Source organism: Sinohyriopsis cumingii, chromosome 11 (genome assembly GCF_028554795.1).
Source record: "Sinohyriopsis cumingii isolate HCF-2022 chromosome 11, ASM2855479v2, whole genome shotgun sequence".
NCBI lineage: Eukaryota > Metazoa > Mollusca > Bivalvia > Unionida > Unionidae > Sinohyriopsis > Sinohyriopsis cumingii.
In genome coordinates this window covers 10,247,198-10,268,913 of record NC_142971.1, presented here as the reverse complement: position 1 = coordinate 10,268,913, position 21,716 = coordinate 10,247,198, and the positions used below count along the sequence as shown (strand labels likewise).

Sequence of the window (21,716 nt, the reverse complement as noted above, 5' to 3'; positions counted from 1 at the left end):
GTTATTTACAAATTGGCCATTAGCAAAGACTATTACTCCAAGGGTTTCCAAAATATTACTATATAAAAGCGAGTAAGATTCTAACTCTAATGCTTCGAACTCGTTCTGTATATTTTTTTAAAATCTCTCCAGCACGCAACTTTTAAGTCCGTCTTCAAAGATTAGATTAGTCGGGAGATAGATAATATGTTCAATTTGTTTTGTATGTTAAAATGTTTTACTGATGCATGAATCAGTAGCAGATTTACAAAACTTGTTCAACTCATTGTTTATGTTGTTGAATTAACCGCACCGAAATGAATTCAGAATTTTAATGAAGCCAAGTAGAAACCAATACAAACACATATAGAGTAATAACAAATAAAAATATTTTAAACAAAAATAAAGGCTGTAAACAGAAATATTCCTTCAGATTATGCTTTATGGAGTAAACTGATGACGTGGGGGTCATTTTGATTTTTTAAATCAAAATCGAAAATACAAGTTTTCCTCAAAGATATAATTTGATGACAATGAGTTTAGATGTAAACAAAATTAAAACATTCACGAATATTTCTAAATTTAAAGAAGATGATAAAAAGATCCGATTACCGGGGATATTTTGGGTTATTCTCTCGCGGAGGCTTTTACATGTGGCACAGCATACTTCTCGGATGGCTGATTGATAACAGTTGATCCGGAGTCTTCTGTCTGAATCAAATGGTTGACACAAATCCGGATTCTGGTTACCCCACTTACAGTCTAAGGAGAAAATTAGAGTTCATTAACATTAACACACAAGCGAAAAATCCTAAACCGCTTAGAATACTTAAGAAAAGACGGTAAGCAACGTATCATATTTTCTGAATAGATTTTATACATGAAAACAATAACAAAAAATTCAGAAAAGATAGCACTTAATTTTACTATCGCAGCAGGCAATATTTCCAACAAACGGAAATCACCTTCATTCAACGCACATGAAAAGATACTGCACATGCATCTTCTCTCTCTCTCTCTCTCTCTCTCTCTCTCAATATATAATACATGTCTAACAAGAAGTGAGATGACGTAACTCCTCATTGTACTTGGATATATAATATAACAAAGGTATTTGTTTGTATGGAGAAGCGATATTGTAGAAGTAGTCGTCTTCACATTTGCGTCATAGTTATGGCAATAGTCAACGCTATTGTAGTTATCTCAGTAGCAATAGTACAAGCAGTAATAACAGCTGTAATAACAGCACAAGTAGCAGTAGTAGCTTTTAGCAGTAACATCAGTAAAGGTCGACATCATTATAATTGTTATCGTCGTCAAACAAGCCGTATTAGTAATATTAATAGTATTAGTATTGTAGGTGTGGGTGTTTGTTGTTTTTATTTGTTTTTTATGTTGGAGATTACGCGTGTGTGTGTGATTTGTATTTTTAACGTAGCTTTAACAATATTTCAGAATATCGCTACGATATCTGCAGTGTGGCAGTTTATAGTGATGCCTCGCACTGGGGAACCATGCCTCAAACGTGTAGCATGATGTCCCACCCAGTCACATTATCCTGACACCAGGCCGATCAGTCCTGACACTAACCTCTTAATGCTGAGTGCCAAGCGAGGCAGCTGTTAGTACCATTTTTGTAAGTCTTTGGTATGACTCAGCCGATCGAACCGACGACCTCTCGCATCCGAGGTGGACACTCTAACACTAGGTCACCGGACCGCTTCGTTGGTGATTTCAGTTATGTCATTGATATGTGTTGTGGTAAATATTCATGTCGAAACGATGTGGTCAACAACAGCAATTACAGCTAATCATTTTTGCTTTTCAGCTGTACATTATTATTTATCAATTTATTTCTAATTTTCAGTTATACATTATCATTCATTAATTATTGTCTAATTATCAATTATAAAGTTTCATTTATTAATTCACCTATAAACATAGACGGATTCTTTGCATGAAAATATTTTACTTGCAAGAGAAAACGAATAATAAAAAATTAAGCATTACTTATTAAGCGACTTTTTACCTGGCTGAGATTGGTCGACTAGGCGAGGACACGTAACACAGCAGAGTCGCTGATTTTCTCCAACGTAACAAAGGTGAGGTCTTTGACGAATAAGTTGACATCTGGGAGTAAGGTCACCATACTCACATCCAGGCCTTGCATCTGACATGTACATTAGAAGAAACCGAAGTCATGTTATAATCCTCAAAAATGTTTTCAGATTTGTTTATAAGATAACTAAAGTCAAGTACGACTCAATCATAACTACTAAACTTACTGCTGAAATAATTGCCCTATATCGGCCCCAGGAATCATATAGTGTGGTGCTCTCCTCTTATTTGTCAGTGTTTGATTCTGCAAAGGGACATATTTTTGTTTAGCCAAAGTGAGAAGAGATGTCTCGTGCTTCTGTGAACGATGCAGATAACTTCTGCTATGTTTGTGGTGAAGTGACCTTTGCGTCACAAAAGTGCAGTATAACCAATATGGTTAAGAAAGCCTATTACCTTTATTTTGGCGGCAAAATTAGAGACCAGGACAAGAGGTGGGCCCCACACATATGCTACAACACGTGTGCAACACATCTTCGCCAGTTGTTGAACAGGAAACGAAAATCTATGCCTTTTGCAATGCCAATAATTTGGAGAGAGCCAAGAAATCATATAAGCAATTGTTACTGCTGCATTGTGCCTCCAGTTGGGAAAAGTGTGTCAAGGAAGAAAAAGTGGACTGTGCATTATCCAAACATTCCATCAGCTATACACCCAGTACCACACGGAAAAAGAATGCTGGTTTATGATGCAACGGAATCATTCTCACTCAAGGCAGAAAAGGAAGAAGAAGACTATAAAACTTCTAGTCCTGAACCATCAGTGTCATATGACCCATATTGTCTATCATCATCCTCCTCTGAATCACACCACATAACACAAGGTGAACTGAATGACCTTGTCCGGGATTTTGAACTATCCAAGAGTAAAGCAGAGATCTTGGGCTCCAGACTACAGCAGTGGAATCTCCCGGCAGGTAATGTTAGGATTTCCATGTTCCGTGACCGTCAAAAGGATCTTGTCCCATTCTTCTTCACGAAATGTGATCTTGTAGCCTGCAACAAAATAGATGGTGTGATGGCAGCCCTCAACATTGTTTATGATCCAGATGAGTGGAGACTGTGAGCGACGAGCACAGCTGGCGTTGCAACAATGGAGAAACGCTATCAGGGCGAATGGACCCCATCAATCCTTGCAGAATTATTACTGACAGTGATAAGAAATACACCATTTAATGAATACAAGAGACAATCCAAGATGCGCCGAGTAGACAAAAGTAGTGTTCATGTTTTGACCTTGACCTTGAACAATGGCACAAAACATGGCATGCAATACACTCTCTGTATGAAGTACATACAGTCTTCCTAATATCTTAAATAGCCTCTGAGCTACAGTCAGGGTACAAAAATAAAATACCTTAATATTTATATATACAACGAAACCGGTATATGAAACACTGTCAGAAAGGTGAGTAATCTTCCACATGTGAGATAATGTTTCATTAAATAAAACTTTTCGTTCAATTGTTGGGACTGTAGCAGAAATGGATATATATATATATATATATATATATATATATATATATATATATATATATATATATATATATATATATATATATATATATATATATCAAATGAGAAAATGGAAAACGGCTAATAACAATTTGCACATATGACGGTTTATTATTATTATTATTATTATTATTATTATTATTATTATTATTATTATAGTGCTAAGTCCAACAGTCTTATTACTAATGTGTTTCATTGCCCTTTGGGCGTGCGCCAAGGTTGTGTTTTATCGCCTCTGTTCTTTTCTTTATATTTGAATGATTTGAAACCCTTCTTAGCTGAAGGAAACAGTGGATTGTCTGTAGAAGCCATAGAACTATTTTCACTGTTGTTTACAGACGATTTAATTATCCTTGCTGACACTGCTCACCAGAAGCAAAATATGCTCATTAGTTTGCATACATATTGCAAAAGTGGAAATTAAAGGTGAATATAAAAAATAAAATTAAAACAAGAATGGTTGTATTTCGCAGAGGTGGCTATCTCGGATGTTACGAAAAGTGGTATCATGGCCATACAGAGGTAAAGATTGAATCATGTTATAAGTATTTATGATACATATTTTTCTTCAACAAACGCTTGGTATATGTGACAGAAAACACTATCCTTGCAGAGGCTGAAGGATGTGCATACATATAAACAAAGTCTTTCAAAATTTGGCAGATTACCCGTAACTGGTTTGCTTCGTCTGTTTGATGCAAATATAGCTCCCATACTTAATTATGGAGCTGAGGTTTGGGGGTTTTATGATTCCAATGATACTGAAAAAGTTTATGTGTCATTTTATGAATGTATCCTAAGTACATCGAAGTCTACTCCAAAAGCATTTGTATGTAACGAATTAGAAATATTTAGTATGCAGTGTATAAAATATAAACGTATTTTGAAATATTGGCTAAGAATTCTAAAAGTGCCAGAAAACAGATATCCTAAAAAATGCTACGTTCTACAGACAGTTAAGATGGTGGGAAAATTGTGATTGCTGGGATATCTTGAAAAGCTTCTATTTATATTTAGATTTGACAATGCTTAGTGTACTCAGGGTGTAAATGATGAAAATATATTTCCTAGATTGTTGAGCCAGAGATGCGAAGATATTTTTAGGCAGATGATACAGGATGAGATTATGTGTATAGAGAGACTGCGCTTATACAGATCATTGGGACTAAAATTTACTTGTCAAGCATATCTAGAATTGTTGGGAGATAATGATCTTTGTTATATAATCATTATGCTTAGAGCGGCCAATCAGAGGTAATACCTGAAGATATGAAAGTATCTGCTATGAGGAAAGACTGTGTCACATTTGTAACGGTAACATCGAAAATGAATTCCATTGTATTACTGCTTGTCCGCTATATGGAGAAATACGAAGAAAATACTTACCCACCTTTGTATCTAAAAAACCAACTTTAGAAAAATTTAGGTCCTTTATACACAATGATACTAGTAAAATTCTGATAACTAATTTAGCATTGTTTCCTATAAAAGCCTTAAAGAGAAGAGAAACTGTTTTATCAACGACTTCTGCTACATACGACTTTAGATCAGTATCACAAATCCTGCTCCTCAAAAGTTTTAGGGTTAACCTTACATTCGTTTGTTTGATTACTGTCAGATATATACTTGTATCTCACCTATATCCGAAAGAAAGCAATTATTATTACTTTCACGTATATTACGTTCGTATAAATGCGATGTTCTTGTGTTACACACTATAACATTTTTCATAGGATTATGAATATGCATCATAGGCCAGTGGCCTATATTACAAATAAACACGATTATATAAAAAAAAAATTATTATTAAAAAGAGATTGCACAGTATTTTTATTTTTTTTGTTGTGAACTGCCCTTTTTGTTTAAAGTAATTCGCACTCTGCAACCATAATTTTTATTGTGAAATGGCTCATTCAATCCGACAATCAGTTAATTTTGCTATCGGTTTAGACCAAAGCTGTATCCAAATTCACCCTTATATTCATTAACCATCCAGACAATACCTGAACGTTGGCTTCCAATAGACGATGTACCAGATTTGAAAACTACTTTTTAGCCTAAACCTTAGTCCTTCGGTTTTCGGTTAAACGATGGAATGAATAATCAATGCAAGGCTCATTTGATATTTGGAGACAGTAAATTTAATATATCCTTTCCAAAGCGGATTCCGATATGACCGTATTATCATCTGGTTAGACTTGAGACATTCATTTGTAATACTTTTATTAAGAAACATCATTTGCTAACCCTATTCGTCTACTTAGAAAAGGCCTATGATACAAGATAGAAGGACAGAATAATGAATGGCATACATAAACTAGGTCTATAATTCAGTCAACTCAATTTTATATCAACTTTCTTCTGATAGGGAATTCAAAGTACGTTTATTCTCCGCCCTCTCTAAGATGTACGGTCAAGAAGTAGACGTGCCTTGGGGAGTAGTCTATCTTTATGTTTTGACATCAATTTTAATATCAGCAGGTGTTTGGCTTCCTCCCTATATGTTGAAGATATGCAGATATGTTTTCCATCCAAACATATACATACAATCGAAAGACAATTACAACAAAATACAAACAAGTCTCAAAATTGGGCAACTGCAAACGGTTTAAAATTCTCAAAATCCAAAATAGTTTGTATGCATTTGTGTCATGCACGAATGCAACAAAGACCTATACCAGTTGCTGACTAAACAATGTTTAAGGTATTGTCTGAGAAAACTCAAATTCGTTTTATGCATTTGGAAACTGAAAGCTAAATGCTATAAAGCCCTTGCTTTACTCTGAACATGGGCGCACACTGGCGTTCTGATTGAGAAGTGTTCTTAATCTATATAAAACATGTATTAGATCCCAAAGTGGACTTTGGTTACGTTGTTTATGGTTCAATCAGAAAAGACATTTTTAAAGATGCCTGACCCAATTCACTATCAGGCAATACTGCTCACTTTGGGAGTGTTTAGAATATCGTCTTTTCGATTCAGTGTGACATCTTCAATCACAACACAGTCGGAAGTTGGATAACCCGTTATTGACCAACGTTCTATGTAAACAGTGGACGTTGTATATCTCTCACAATGTAAGATATTGTTCGTTACCCACTCACACCGGTATTAAAGGTAACGAAGGAGCCGGACTCGCTTCCTAAATAGCCATATCTTTTGCAACCATTTTATGTCATAATAGCATCTACTGATTTTAGACCTTACATCAAAATGTACAGGCGTCATGGAATTATGCTATCAAGAGCAAGCCACATGTGGTAAACTCTTCTTAAACCAAAACCTCACTCCTACGGAATCATCCGGAAAGCAGAAGTAATCATCGAACAGACTAGAATTATTCGTACTTCTATAACCCACCTTTACATATTAAAGGCTGAATATCAACCAAAGTGTGTTTCTTGCAACGAAGCCTTTACGGTGAAGCACTTTCTAATTATTGTTTAGGTCTCCAACCTACAATGCTCAACACATAAAGGAGATTTTTACGATGGAGCATAATGGCCAAGTGGATTTATTTATCCTGTGGAAAGTAACTCGAAATTTCGATTTATTGCTATTTTGCCTTAGTATCTCTAAATTTCCAGTTGGTATATAAAAATTTCGACTTACTATCTCGAAATTTCGAATTATATCTCAATATTTCGACTTAATATCATAATTTTATAATGTGGCATATGTAAATTGAAGTTGAGCAAGTAAGCCTTGGTGAAATAAGCCATTTGTTGAGACTAGTAAAAAGCCTTTTTCTTCTGTTTAACAAGTTTGCAATTCCATCCCAAACAAAGTTACGAGAAGATATGGCATTTTCTATGTATATTTCTTCCTTAATTCCTATACGTTTCTTGATAAACTCATTATCATACATTTGTTATATTATCAGTTTTGTCTCTACTCGCTTAATGCACTCTATTATCTTCGACCCTATTATATTGAGACGAAGCAGACTATGTGAGGATGCATCATTAGGTTTTTCTGACTTAATTTTTCTGCATGAGTGTTGCTTGTATTTTATATGCAATAGTGCAAATTTAGCCATCATATCCAGTTTATATTTTGTCAACTACACGAATGTGTTCCTTTTGGTAAGGGGAATTGTGTATATCTTCTTTATATTCTTTATGAACTCTCGTTATTCTGTCAGAACGAGTTCTGCAATCGTGTTTTTTTCCCCTTCCTTCCACTGAATAATAAAGAATATATTGTACTTAGGAATGATACTTAAAGTATTTATTTGTCCGCCACAATTTTCTGGAGCTGTTGAGCTTCATTTGCTGGCTGAAAGTTTGCTCTGAAAATGTTCCATTTGTCGTTATGAACAAGAATAACGCAGTACATTAACCCATGATACGCTTATACATTGTATAGAATATATTTTCGCTGAAACAAAATCTGAGAAAGTTAGCAAAAGATAACCTCAGAAGTTTTGTATCATTTTCACCACAAAACAGCTTCATTTTCTTGCCCATTTAAATATTCCTGAGATAATTTTGCATTTTGTGGTAAACGTAACTAACAAAAATACAATGTTTGCACTGACAGCTACTCCAACCATTTAATCTGTTATATGCCTGCTATAGGGTGAAGTGTATTATGATATGTTGTTCGACAGTCCATCTGTCTCTTTCCAATTTAGTTTCCACACAAAAACTCCAACATTTATTGTTACCAAACTTTGTGAATTCTTGCATTTAGGGTAAAGAAAATGCCTATCAGTTTTGGGGTCAATATGATAAGGTCACTTAGACTGAAAAAAGACAAATGGCTTCTGCACAATAGCATTGGTTTTCACGCCATAGACCTATGTCAAAATTTGTGGATGGCTTGCACTTACGGATAAGGAAAATGGCTACTGATATTAGGGTCAGTCAAAGGTCTAGATCACTGCGATTGGAAGAAACAAATATGGTTGTTTCATAAAAGTTATCTGTCTAGAAGAATATTAACCAAGGGGCAGGTGTATAATGTGCCACTGACAGTAATCTCATTAAAAGTGAGTTGCAAAAACCTCTTGGAGAGGCAATATTGCTGGACTTCTTGCGTTTATCGTTAGTCAACTAATTTTGATTTTAAGTTATATTGCCTTCTGACTTACGAGGACAGCCATTTTATATGTTCATATTTTGTTGTGGTTAAATTCACTTATTATATGTTATGATTATTCTCAATCAGAGTACCAAGGGTGATTTTCATAGCTGTGTATCAAAACTTGTAGTTCATGCAAGACTTTGTATATTAGATAACGATCTTTTTTTAATGAGACAAAATATTTTGTGATGTAAGGCCATTTTGTGATATGCAATACTTAATTAGCATTGGATATAATTTTTATTACTGTTAGCACTGTCTCATTAATCCGCTACGATCCTTTTTCAACCGTGGCCGCCTGTGCAGATATGTACCTATTAATAATGAATATGCATAAACCTGCGTAGCCCATCACTACAAGCGCGAATCAGTTTAAATCGCAGTGGTGAACAAAATGACTATTCATACCGTTTGAATGAGCCAATAAAAGTTTCTCACGTGAGTCCTCCATTGCTAAAGGATGTGTATTTGCACAAAGTACCACGAGATAATAGCTCGAAACTTCGAGATGAGAGCCTAAGTCAAACTTTTTGGATGATAACTTGTTTTCGAGATACTTAGCCAAAATTTTGACTTACTTGGCACAGGATAAATTAATCCACTTGGCCCTAATGCCCCTTAGTTGCTTTTTGATATAGTAAATGCGTCTTGTATTTTAAATTTCTTCATGAAAATTTTCTTTCAAAATATCTCATTTGGCCACTGTGATGGCACACGTGACACATGTCAAACATGTGATTAAACAATATAACTATAATTATATTTGGTAAGAAAAGTCATACCGGCCTTAATTATTTTCTCGTGTAAATTAAAATCATGTTAATATCACCAAATTTCTTAACAGGGTCTTTCACGAATTTCTATATATTCGTCACTGATGGAAACTACCTAATTATCGTTACATTGAAAATGTACCGTGGTATCTACCACTAGATAAAATCAAACAAAAGATTAAAAACACGAGGCAATCAGTACTCTCAGTCATTAATTCTTTCTTCAATGTTTTATTTCATTCCTTCAGTCGCGCATTCATCTTTTGATTTCTTCTTTTTTCCTTGATTTTTGCTTAATAATGATCATATTAAATGATAATTTTGCTGCATAAATATTGGTCAAAATTAGTTGCTGAAAAGTCATATTTGGATTTGGATATTTATAACGTAGCTATTACAATTTTTCAGTCATATCGTTACGATGTCTGCAGTGTGGCAGTTTCTAGTGATATCTAGCACTGGAGCATCATGCGGCAGACATGTAGCATAAAGTCCCACCAAGTCACATTACCCTAACACCAGGCCGACTAGTCCTATAACAAAAACTCTTAATGATGAGAGCCTAGCGCGGCAGCTATTGGTACCATTTTTTTAAGTCTTTGGTATGACTCGGCCAGGGTTCAAACCTGCGACCTACCGCATCGGAGGCGGAAGTCCTAAACACTTGGCCACCGGAGCGGTGAAAAATTAATATTTTAACATGATATTTCAGTAACTGCTTTCTAAAACAATCAGCATAATATCACTAAAACGAAGTTCGTTGGAACAAAACAACACTGAATTAACATGTTGGTCAATATCCAGCAAGCACCGCCTATCACTGATTCATTAACCAATTGGATTGCAGTGAATTATTAAGTACGTAGCTATCTTCTCAGCTGATGTAAATTTATTATTTTTAATCTGAAGCATTTTGTAAATTGTGCAATGAAATATAGCACACTTTGATCAATATAAATTTAAGGAACCGCGGCTATAATAAATCGTGGCATCACAAATATTATTCTGGGTGTGATCTTCGTGACAGATGAAGTGCGGGTAGCAGATGTTGCGTGATTCTTATTATATGAACAGTTAACTGACCAGATATAAAAGATATTTTCCCGTATCTAGTGGTTTGTTTTTCATACTTTCTGTAGCAAAAAAAAAAAATCAAACTGAGGTAAACGTAACTCAATCAAATGTCATCATGCAAACAAAGCAAAAACTAGAGGTCTGGGGTTTACGCTGTTCTGCATTTTCATTAATTTCGCTAAAATTTTAATTAGACTTTTACAAGCGACTAACTTTGAGTTAAGAAAACTATTGAACACTTGCCTCTCTTGGTCCTAATGAATGTAACGAGCAACAACTCTTATGAAATGGCAATAATACCTAGTGAGTTACATCCCTTTACCTGTTTGCTGGCTCTGAAACTGTTGACAACGTTCACAGCAGATGTTTCTATTTCGATCCACATAACAATCAAACGGTTCGATGTTCCGACACTGGAATGATTTATCCCCATACTCACAACCTTTAATACAAAAACGTGTGTGAATGAATGATACAAAATCTATGTAGCACGAGTTACCTTTAACACTGCCAGATTTTTAAAATCTTTCTTCTATTACAACTCTTTCGTCTTAAAATAAGTAATCGAAAAGAGTGAGAACAACAAGTTTTGTAAAATTCAACAAATAACGTACTTCCCTAGAATATAAAGTGAAAAATGTAAACAGAAGTTATGCTATTGCGAAATAGTTCCTAAATAATGATAGAAAGTACTAATGATTCAAGTTCTGAACAAGCTTCAGTGGTATTCTAAACTAATCTAACGCTGGACGTGTTGATGTGACCGTGGTGGCATGTTTCGTAGTGATGTGCCAACATTATTTTGTTTAATCACAATAATAAATCGAAACATATATCCTTATTGAAAATGTCACTATAAATCCAAATTTCTATTTGCAAGTAAGTTATATTTGAGCATTTTGTATATTCAGAGAAGAATCACTTGAATTAATTAATTAAAATTAGTAAATTCCAGCCCAAATGAAATACTGGACACAACAATAATACACCTGATTCTGAAACGAAAAAATACAGCAGATTATATACGAGGCGAACCTTTCATCTCAAACATCATCACTTTATATTGATAAATTCCATCTAGTGTTATGAATGTCTAAATATTCTTTTCACTTTGGGTGAGTGGAATTTACCAGAGTCCTTTCAAAATGTCAAACTTGGTGACATATTTTGCATTTCCAATGTTATCAATGCAGTCATCGATTTTTGGCAATGGACAAATCTGTTTTGGTCACAACTGTTCACGTTTCTATAGTTGGAGCACATGCGGAAAATATCTGGTTTCGGTACAAGAATACATGGTGAACTCCAGTCACTTCTACTTGGTTCTATGAAATCATTCGCTAGCAAATACTGAATGTTTTTCTTCAAATATTTCTGTCTGAGAGGGTTCATCCTGTACTGATCGTATTTCACATGTGTGGAATCTAGAATATCAATGTAATTGTATATTACATTTGTTCGTGCAGGAACGTCTGGAAACAAGTGGTCATATTAAGGTAATAACTGGTGTAATTCATTCTTTTCTTGTTGTTGCATATGTGAAAGTTTCTGGTCCAGATTATTCATAATTTCTAAATTCTGAAGATTGGTTACACGAATGTCACTACAACCCAACTGCATTCCAACGCTTAAATCCTCACTACGTGGGATAGGTACAACTAAATTGACAGCTTCATTAACCTGGCTATTTATATTAACATTGGTACATCCTAGGAGTATCAATACTGTAATTTTACTCATTTCTTTTATGTCGAACTTTGTAAAGATTATATTACCGAATTGGATGAATGAGCAGGAGAGACATAAATATCAGGAGAATGAAAACTTATTTTCATTGTAGTTATGCCATACATTAACTTTCTTTCTGACTTGGTTTTAGGTAACAGACCAAAAAAAATATATCATTATTCCGCTCAATGGTTCGTCAATGAAGGAATATGTTGCAGATGAGCCTTAGGTATATATTAATAATTCACCTACCATTTGAAACGTACAACAAGATCGATATGATTTGCAAACATCGCATTTAAGTTTTGGACAATAAAAATGATTCAAGATATTGTGATAAGTTTTATTGGTCCCTTAATGACCTCAATGACCTCAATGACCAGCTAAAGCAATTTCATTCTAAAGTAAGAATCCCCTGTTTCTGCAGGGAGCAAATGTGACCTCATCAAAATCCAGACTTTTACATGTATCTGCTAAAGGAGTACTTTCCTGATCAACATCGTTATCAAGAGTTTCTTTACCATAGCTCTAGTAACTGCAAAAGGTAGGAACTAAACCAGGGATTTCATTTTCAGTAGAATCGGCAATCTGATCCAAACAAGGCTTCCGTTACAAGTGGATTACCTACAACCATATCTACAGTTAGGTCATTACCTAGTCATAATTGAATACCCTCGTGACGGTCAGAAACTGTTGATTGGAAGACTTAGCGACAAAACCTTTATGCTAAGAAATATTGGTCAGATGTACGAGCAGCATGTTCTAAAATTTCGACATTGTACTCTTCCAGGTAAGTCTTAACGTCATTATTGACGCAATTCATGAACTCTTTAACTAATCTGAGTTGTCTGAGATTGTCGTAATCACGATCAACTTTCATTGCCGAGCTCCACCTATCAAAAAATTTGCTCTTTTCCTCTAGCAAATTCGACATGGTCTTGTCCAGTTTCTTCTTTATAGTTCCTAAACTTTAGTCAATAAGCCTCGGGTACGAATTCCTAAACCTCAAAGATATATTCTTTAACCATATCATATCAACACTTTGCTTTTACTGACAGGGAAGAATGGATATCACGTGCTTTGACCAACAGTGAAGTTAGTAATTACAAAATCAAACGCTTTCTTGGCCACTTCAAATTTGCAGCATTTTCTTTTCAAAATGAGGAAAATGTTTACCTACTTCTTTTCATTTAAACTTAGATACTTCGGTTGTTGGCATCCGATAATCTCGAGAGACGATGGAAGTGCGCCCATGAGAGATATCCCGGATGGTGGTTGTGCAGCGTCTGCTATGGCTATGTAGCCCAACACGGGACTGGCAATCCTTGCTGCACTTGCTGCACTTGAAGGTTGGGTCTGTGTGGGTTGGAACTGCTTCTTCTTCCTCTGCGATCGCTTTGCATCAGCTAGCACGCTTAGCTTGACCTCGCCGACTTTCATACCAGTGATCAGAGCATGTTGCCAGCTGGACCTGTCTAGAGCAAAAGCTCTTCCAGGTGTTGACATCGATGTCAATGGCTTTCATGTCGCGCGTGCAGACACCCTTGAAGCTGAGACCTGACCGTCCGATAGACCTTTTGCCAGAGGCAAGTTTAAAAAAAAAGAATGCCTTTGGTTATCCATTTGTCATCCATCCAACATACATGGCCCAGCCTTCTGATGGAACGTTGGTGGAGGAGTTTGACCATACTGCTGAATCTTGGCACGTTTTAGCACCTCGTTGTTTTTTACTCAATCGCTCCAGGTGATCCAGAGTATGTGTCGGAGGCGTCGCGTGTAAAAAGCGCTCAGTCTTTTCTCTTGTGTGGCGTGCATAATCCACATTTAACCGGCGTACATGAGAGTGGTTAACACGCAGGCACGGTATACAGAGATCTTAGTGTTCAGTGTCAGAATGCTGTTGTCCTACACTCTCTGCGACAACCTGGAGAGAGTTGTTGATGCCTTTCCAATCCGCTTGTTGTGCTCAGCATCGAGCGAGAGGTTCTTGGTGATGGTAGAGCCGAGGTACGTGAACTCACTGACCACCTCAAGTTCGTAGGTGTTGATGATGATGCATGGGGGCTCCGCGTCCTGATCCATCATGTTTGTTTTCCTTAGACTGATGGTCAGCCCCAACTCATCGCATGCTTTAGCAAAGCGGTCCGTCAGGAAATGTAGATCAGCTTCTGTGTGAGTGGCTAGAGGAGTATCGTCTGCGAGGAGCATGTCCCTGGTGGTTGCTTCACGCACTTTGCTCTTTGCCTTAAGACATGCCAGGTTGAACAGTCTGCCGTCTGATCGCGTGTGCAGGTAGATCCCTTCTGTGGACGTCCAACTGCGTGCTTGAGCAGGACAGAGAAACAGATGCCGAAGAGTATGGGGGCAAATACTCAGTCCTGTTTCACTCTGCTGCGGATGGCAAGGGGTCGGAAGTTGAGCCATCGTACTGCACTGTGCCTTTCATGTCATCGTGGAAGGACTGGATCATGCTTAGCGGCTTTGAAGGACATTCAATCATCGCCAGGATTGTGAAAAGTCCGTCTCTGCTGACCAGATCGAACACCTTGGTGAGGTCAATAAAGGCCAAGGAGAGAAGTCTGTGTTGTTATCTGCATTTCTCCTGCACTTCTGGTACAGGTGGTCATGCAGGTGTGTGAGCAGCACGCTGAAGCCGCATTTGATGACTTCTGTTGAAATGGCATCATATCCTGGGGCTTTACCTAAGGACAGTTTCTCCAATGCCTTCTTTTGTTCGGCTGCAGTAAGTTTGCCGTCCAGTTCTGCCATTAGAGGGAGGTTTTCAATGGCGTTGAGGGCATCGTTGATTACGTGGTTCTCTCTGGGGTACAGTGCAGAATAGTAATCCACCCAACGCTCTATCTGCTTGATCTTGTTTTGGATGGTACTGCCTGCGACAGACTTCAGTAGTGCTGTCACTTTCTTCGTGTGACCCATTGCTTTCTTTATGCCATCGTACATGCCTCTGATGTTTCCGATATCTGATGCTAACTGGATGATCTGACAGAGCTGAAGCCAGTATTCATTGCTGTGCTAAGCTCTGAACTTTGTTTCTGGTAGACATTTATACCTGTAGTTCTTCTGGCAGGGGGATTGTTTGTATTACACGTGAGCACTGCGGCGCTCTTCTGTGGCTGGTATGAGTGTGACGGAGTTAGCCTCAAACCAGTCGTTGTTATTTGAGTAATTCTTACGAAAGATCTATGTGGATATGCTGTATACAGTCTCTCTGATGTAATCCCATCTCTCTTTGACACTGCAGTTGGAAGGTTCTGAATCAAACGTCATGGGGAGGGCATATATGAATTCTTGAGTCTTGTCTGGATGTGTCATTTTGCTCACATCAATGCGTAGTTTACTCTCTTGCCTAGAGCGGAGGATCTTCTTCTGCTGCAGCTTAATTTTGCATCACACCAGCGAATGGTCAGTGTCGCAGTCAGCGCTGTGGAAGGTACGGGTAAGAAGCACACTATTCATGGCAAACCGTCTCGTAATGATCAAGTACAGCTGGTGCCAGTGTTTGGACCGGGGATGCCTCCATTACACTTTATGCTGTGGCTTTGTCTGAAAACATTAAATTGGTGATGCTGACGTTGTGGTGCGAGTACATCTCTAGGAGACGCTGCCCGTTCTCATTGATCTACCCAACGCCAAACTTGCCAAGAGAGGAAGGCAAAGAGTCATGGTCGGCACCCACTCTACCATTGAAGTCGCCCAGTAATTTCAAGTTCTTTGCCACGGGAATTTTGTCGATGAGCAAGTCTAACTATTCCTAGAACTCATCCTTGGTATCTGCCGTGGCGCTTAGTGTGGGAGCGTAAACGCTGATCAAGTTGACAGACCCGGATGTGGTGTGGTGGCGGAGGGATTGCTATATTCCGTTTCCTTGTTTCCAGGGTTCATCCCCAGCAGAATATTCCTGACGGCGAATCCAACACCCAACTCTCAAGTATATAGTAATCTAATATAAAATAGCATCAAATGAAAACTCCCGTGTAACGTGGGCATATGCTTTTAACTTTCGAGCTTCCATTTATTTCATCTAAATTGAAATTCACTTTCGTCTTTTACTGTTTCTTTCTGTATTTCTTTTTCCCATTGCTTCATCATTTGCATTAGCCCAGCTTCTCTTTTTCTCTCTCCTTTTCTCTTTCTGCAATTGCAAATGTGTTTGTCTCTCTTTTCTCTTTCACTAATTGCATTTGTTTTCCTCGAACTCTTAATTCTAGAACATGTACGTTAGAGACAGATGGACACTCATTAACCAAATCCAAAGCACGTTTAACCAAAATATTCAATTTTACCAAATATTGGACCAAAATAATATTTACTTTTCGCTTCATTAGAAACGAAGTTGCCTCAGAAATGTAATTGTTTCTGGCACGCTGGAGCAGTTGGTCCTTTTTCAAGGAATCTAACCGTTCCTGGCTAGAATTTGAAATAACGTTCTCCACTTTGGAAGACAACGTAAAATCTGGTCGGTTTCACTAAAAATATCTAAAATGTACCTGGTACCTGGGACGTACAAAATTATAAAACAAGGTCAATCTAATGTTCAAAAACAAAGTTCTCTCGAATGTTTTAGAGAAATTCTTATCCCAAAGAAAAACCTTCGATTTTCTGTTACGACGTAATGGTCTGAAACAAAGTAACAGAAAAGAGTAAGGAACAACAACCTTTGTAAAATCAACAAATAATTTATTTCCCTAGAATACGATGTGAAAAATGTAAAAGAAACTTACTGTGCTGCGAAAAAAATCCTTAATTTCGAACACGTTTCTAATCATTAAAGCTCTGAACAAACTTAAATGGCATTCTGGAATTGTTGATGTGACTGTGGTGGTTGTGTCGTAGTGATGTGTCAACAGTCTCTTGTTGAATCACAATAATATAATTCAAGAATATATCTTTATTGGACATTTCACTATACATCCACTTCTATATTTCCAAGAATGTTTCAAAATTCCAGAAAAAAAAACTAAATTAATAAAATTGAATAAATAAATTACAGCCCAAATGAAATACCGGACACAACAACAATGCAATTGATTCTGCTTAAAGCACGAATAAATAATTTCTAGAAAAGAGATTGTATAGTTCTCAACTTGACTTCGGTTCACAATTAAAATATTCGAAGGAAAACTATTACCTAAAAGACAATTTCATTCTGGATGGTTCCAAATGTTTACGATGTAAAATCTTAGTTATAATTAGAAGTTCTCTCACTAAATATATAATAAGAACATGATACACACAATGTCTTTGACTCAGACAAAAATAATAATTATGATAGTTAACCCATATTTATAGAGAAAATATTAGCTATGTATTTGTTGTTTATGGAATTTAAAACATTAATGATCCATGTCAGGTAGAAAATGAAATTGATTTAATAAATTCAGTATTTTCTTTTTTTACATTAGATTTGGGTGTAAGAACTTTCTCATTTCACTAATACCTTCAAGTATTTCTTCCTACATGGGGATAGGCTGAGCAGCAGCTGTTTCAGTTGGAAGATCTCGTAAAATCTTTTCTGTCTGTTTAGTTCTTTCTGCTATCTTTTCAGTTTGCTCAGCAGTTTGTTTTAATGTCGGCAGAGGACCTTCAGTAGCTTTTGCAACAGGTTTAAATAATTGTTCTATACCTTCTGTAAATTCAACTTGTGCTTCTTGTCTTTCCTGTAGTTTTTGTTTAAGAGAATCACGGACGGGAAGATATTTTTTGATTGCTTTTAATCGTTCTCGAGCTAATTTACCGGTATAAGATTGCGTAGCTGGTACCGTTATTTTATAAGTGATGATTTAATTACCCCGAACGGATTTATAACAATAAATTTACATGTCCCCCGAACACGATATCGTAAAGGACTTGAAAAAATATTTGGATAAAATATTCAGATGAATAAAGATAAAATATTCAGATAAGAAAAGATAAATATTCGGATGAAAAGAAGAGATGGGATGAGGGCGGACATCTTGTAAGTGCCCATAATAGTACAAAATATATTTTACAAGCCTTATTTCAGGGGAAAAAAAACTTTACGGTAGAGGATTTCTTTTCGATTTTTTTGTAAACAGTATTTTTCAAAATTGAGGGCTCTTCGGAAGTGGTTTGTTCGTCCCCCCCCACACACACACACACACACCCACACACACACAAACAAACACTATTGCTGTAATAAAAACAGGATGTCCTTATACGAACGGATGTAAAAAAATTAAAAAATTAAATATGTTATAATTATAAAGTGTTTAATATTAAGACTAATTAGCATAAAGAAAACTAATTTTGGAAGAAAAATAACATTAATGTTTACGTCATGTATTATCTCTATGTCTAAAAGAGAAACAAAACAAGCATTTTAAAAATGCGAAAGGATTTTTATGCAAATGCAAACAACTCTGAAAACAACGGGAAGGTACGGTAAAGAACTTTCTTACCTGTGTTGGAGGGTCGCCTTAGCGGCAAACAGGACTGGCAACACTCTCTGGACACACGCTCGTAATTGTAACAAACAAAAGAGCCTAGGGTGTTAACAGCTGTGGTGCAACTCATCCCGTTTATGTAGACACGTGACTCTGTTGTGGGACAGTTCTGAAAGAATTTTTGAATCCAAAGTATCTGTCTTGGAAACAGAAATTAGAAGAAACTTGGAAAAAAGTGAGTTTAATGCAGTGTCTGCTGGCAAGGACTCAACAGAGATTTCAAAAGATCACTGCGTTACTTGAAAGTAATACAGTAAAACCTGTCGTTTTTAAACCCTATTTCTACAATAAATTAAGATCCGAATTAAAAACAAAACACTTTAGAAAGGGTCTCTCTAATACCAAAGAAATTTGCAATGTAGAGGCATCCAAACATAGGATCTGAATGATTTCGCGTATATTATTTGAAACCCAATCTTCCGAATTCTTTCAAGTATGTGCTGACAAGTATATATCAACTGCTTTTTCTTAAGTCAGAAACAAACAATACAGATGACAATCTCTCTCTCTCTCTCTCTCTCTCTCTCTCTCTCTCTCTCTCTATATATATATATATATATATATATATATATATATATATATATACACACACACACACTCACTGAATCAGTAGATATATAGAACTGAGCATTGTCGGACATTTGTGGTAATGGTGGTCCCATTTGATTGATTGGTTGATGGTAATGACCTCCACCCTGACTGGAACCGTAATGCGTTCTGTAGCCCGTGCCAGTACTAATTCCGGAATAATACGTCGCTCCCCTCTGTCCACTTGTGTAAGGGATGCTACCAAAATTCTGACTTTGGCCGGTCCAGCCCGTTGTATAAGGGTATCTGGTACTGCTCCCTGCATGAAAATATCCAGCGGTGTTTCCACTATTTTGTGTTGTTCGTCTGGAGGACAGGTGTTGACGATTGGTAGCTTGTCGTGGACTGTACCGAAATTCGTCATAATAATAAGTTCCGGATCCAGACTGGTCATGTGATCTGGCTGTTTGAGATCTGAATATTTCCGTCACACCTGCATGCTCATTTTCAAAGTTTTCGGGATTATTATTTTCCAACTCTGGCTGGAAAATCTGCTGTCTATACTCAAAGTCTCTCGCAGAAAAGATGCCGGTGTGGGAGTTTGAGGTGTTGCCTGCAGTAGATCTTGAGGACGGATTTCCTCGAGGGTCGAGTGGGTCGGACGCCCGGCGTCTTGCATTAATTGTTATTGGCTGTAAGATGCAATGAAGATTAACATGTTATATAAAAGTTCATTATTTATATGCGATTGTTTTGTTAAATCTCTTGTTTAAAGATGATGAAATGAAAAACCATACATTTGTTGAAGGTTTTGTTAATATATATAATGTCAATAATATCCATTTAGGCCATACATGATCTGAAAGCATCCTGTCAGAACAGTACTTCAATGAACGGCAAAATAGGACGGAGATGTAAAGGCATTGTGAAATATGTCAAAATAATTCGAGAACTGCATGACGGTTTGTATATTTATTTTATTATAAGGTAATTTATAAAGCTTGAGCATCATTTACATCCATTACATAATTTACAAACTTTTTGGATCTCGATAAAAAAGGAAATTTACTAATTTTCAAACACAAAGTGTTGTTATTATGTGGTCCGGGTAATGATCCAAATGTCCGGTCACATGACTATAGTACATAAAGCCTGAAATAGCTAATATACAATAGAACACATGTAATATGGTTACGCAAGGGCATTATTTTGTCGTTTTGGCAATGAGTCGACTACGCTGAAGTTTGTTATCATTATGAGGCCATACCGGATTATAATGTCATATCATATTGTTTTTAACAGTCTTAGAAAAGTATTAGATGTATATATTGTTAGAGGGTCCGCTTCAGATGTGGCAGGTCGCGGGTTCGAAACCCGATCGAGTCCTACCGAAGATTTATAAAAATAGTACAAGCAGACGCCTCGTCATGATCTCAGGATTGAGAGGTTAGTATTAGGACCGGTCGACCTGGTGACTGGGTGGGACATGGCGCTAATATGTCTGTGGCATGATGCCCCAGTACTAGACATCACAATAACTTGCCACATTGCAGAATTCGTAGCGATATGATTGAAATATTGTTAAAGCTACGTTCAAAATACAAATCAGAGAGAGAGAGAGAGAGAGAGAGAGAGAGAGAGAGATAACATATGATCTTAAAAAGGAACATAAAAGAGCGAAAACGAAAAGGTTTTGTAAAATTCTAAATATGATTTATTTCCATATACTACAATGTCTGCAAATTCTGCGCATCGGCTAATTCTGCGCAACGATACGTCATTTATTTAAATATTGGATCACGTGTTATTTTGATTCTAAAATCCATTTTGTATCAAGACAGTATGATTGTACTTTAATCAACGAAAGTGATATTTATAAACTGTATAAAATTACCCAACACTTAGACTCAAAATGCACATGAAAATGTGTTTTCTAAATGTCAACATAAAGACCCACTCCATGACCTTCTTGAACCGTAACCCAGAAAGTCCGATTCACTATGTATCTTTTAGAATTATATAAATAAATACATTATATAAAAGATGGAAATATATTCCGTAAACCAATACTGCATTTTAAGTTTCCACTTTTGCAACAATTTGTCTAACACGTACAAAATCGTCTGCTACCTAACGTGTCAACTTGCCGCTAGAACATAAATTCTCAAGAAATTCCCAGGCGTATAGTTTCTTTCTAAATTCTGTAGTAATTTTTCCCTCTCAACAAGACGTTGTAATCACATTGCATCATATTCATTGTTGTTTCTATTCCATGTAATAGCTTATTTTTTATAAAATGTTGAACATTACTAACTTTTTTACAAGATAGGTTTAGTTTGCTTAATATATCTTGCCATTTATTGGCATTTTTACGTTGAATGTTGTAAAACTAGTTTTAAACCTGACCTAATGAATCGACTGATTTTTC

The 21,716-nt window shown here is 36.4% G+C and overlaps 1 protein-coding gene across 2 annotated transcripts in view; it reads right to left on the bottom strand.

The window, feature by feature from the left end:
• The window catches only part of LOC149787602 (uncharacterized), a 58,966-nt gene that overhangs the window by 22,948 nt on the left and 14,302 nt on the right, over positions 1-21,716 (bottom strand). Inside the window, exons 3-7 of one of the 2 annotated variants that reach the window (XM_089973769.1) lie at positions 19,363-19,980; positions 18,716-18,869; positions 10,870-10,989; positions 2,009-2,149; positions 592-741 (exon numbers count right to left, since the gene is read on the bottom strand). In XM_089973769.1, coding sequence (XP_089829895.1) covers positions 592-741; positions 2,009-2,149; positions 10,870-10,989; positions 18,716-18,869; positions 19,363-19,980 — 1,183 coding nt within the window. The remainder of the gene's footprint in view (positions 1-591; positions 742-2,008; positions 2,150-10,869; positions 10,990-18,715; positions 18,870-19,362; positions 19,981-21,716) is intronic. The other variant, XM_089973770.1, reaches the window with a different exon arrangement.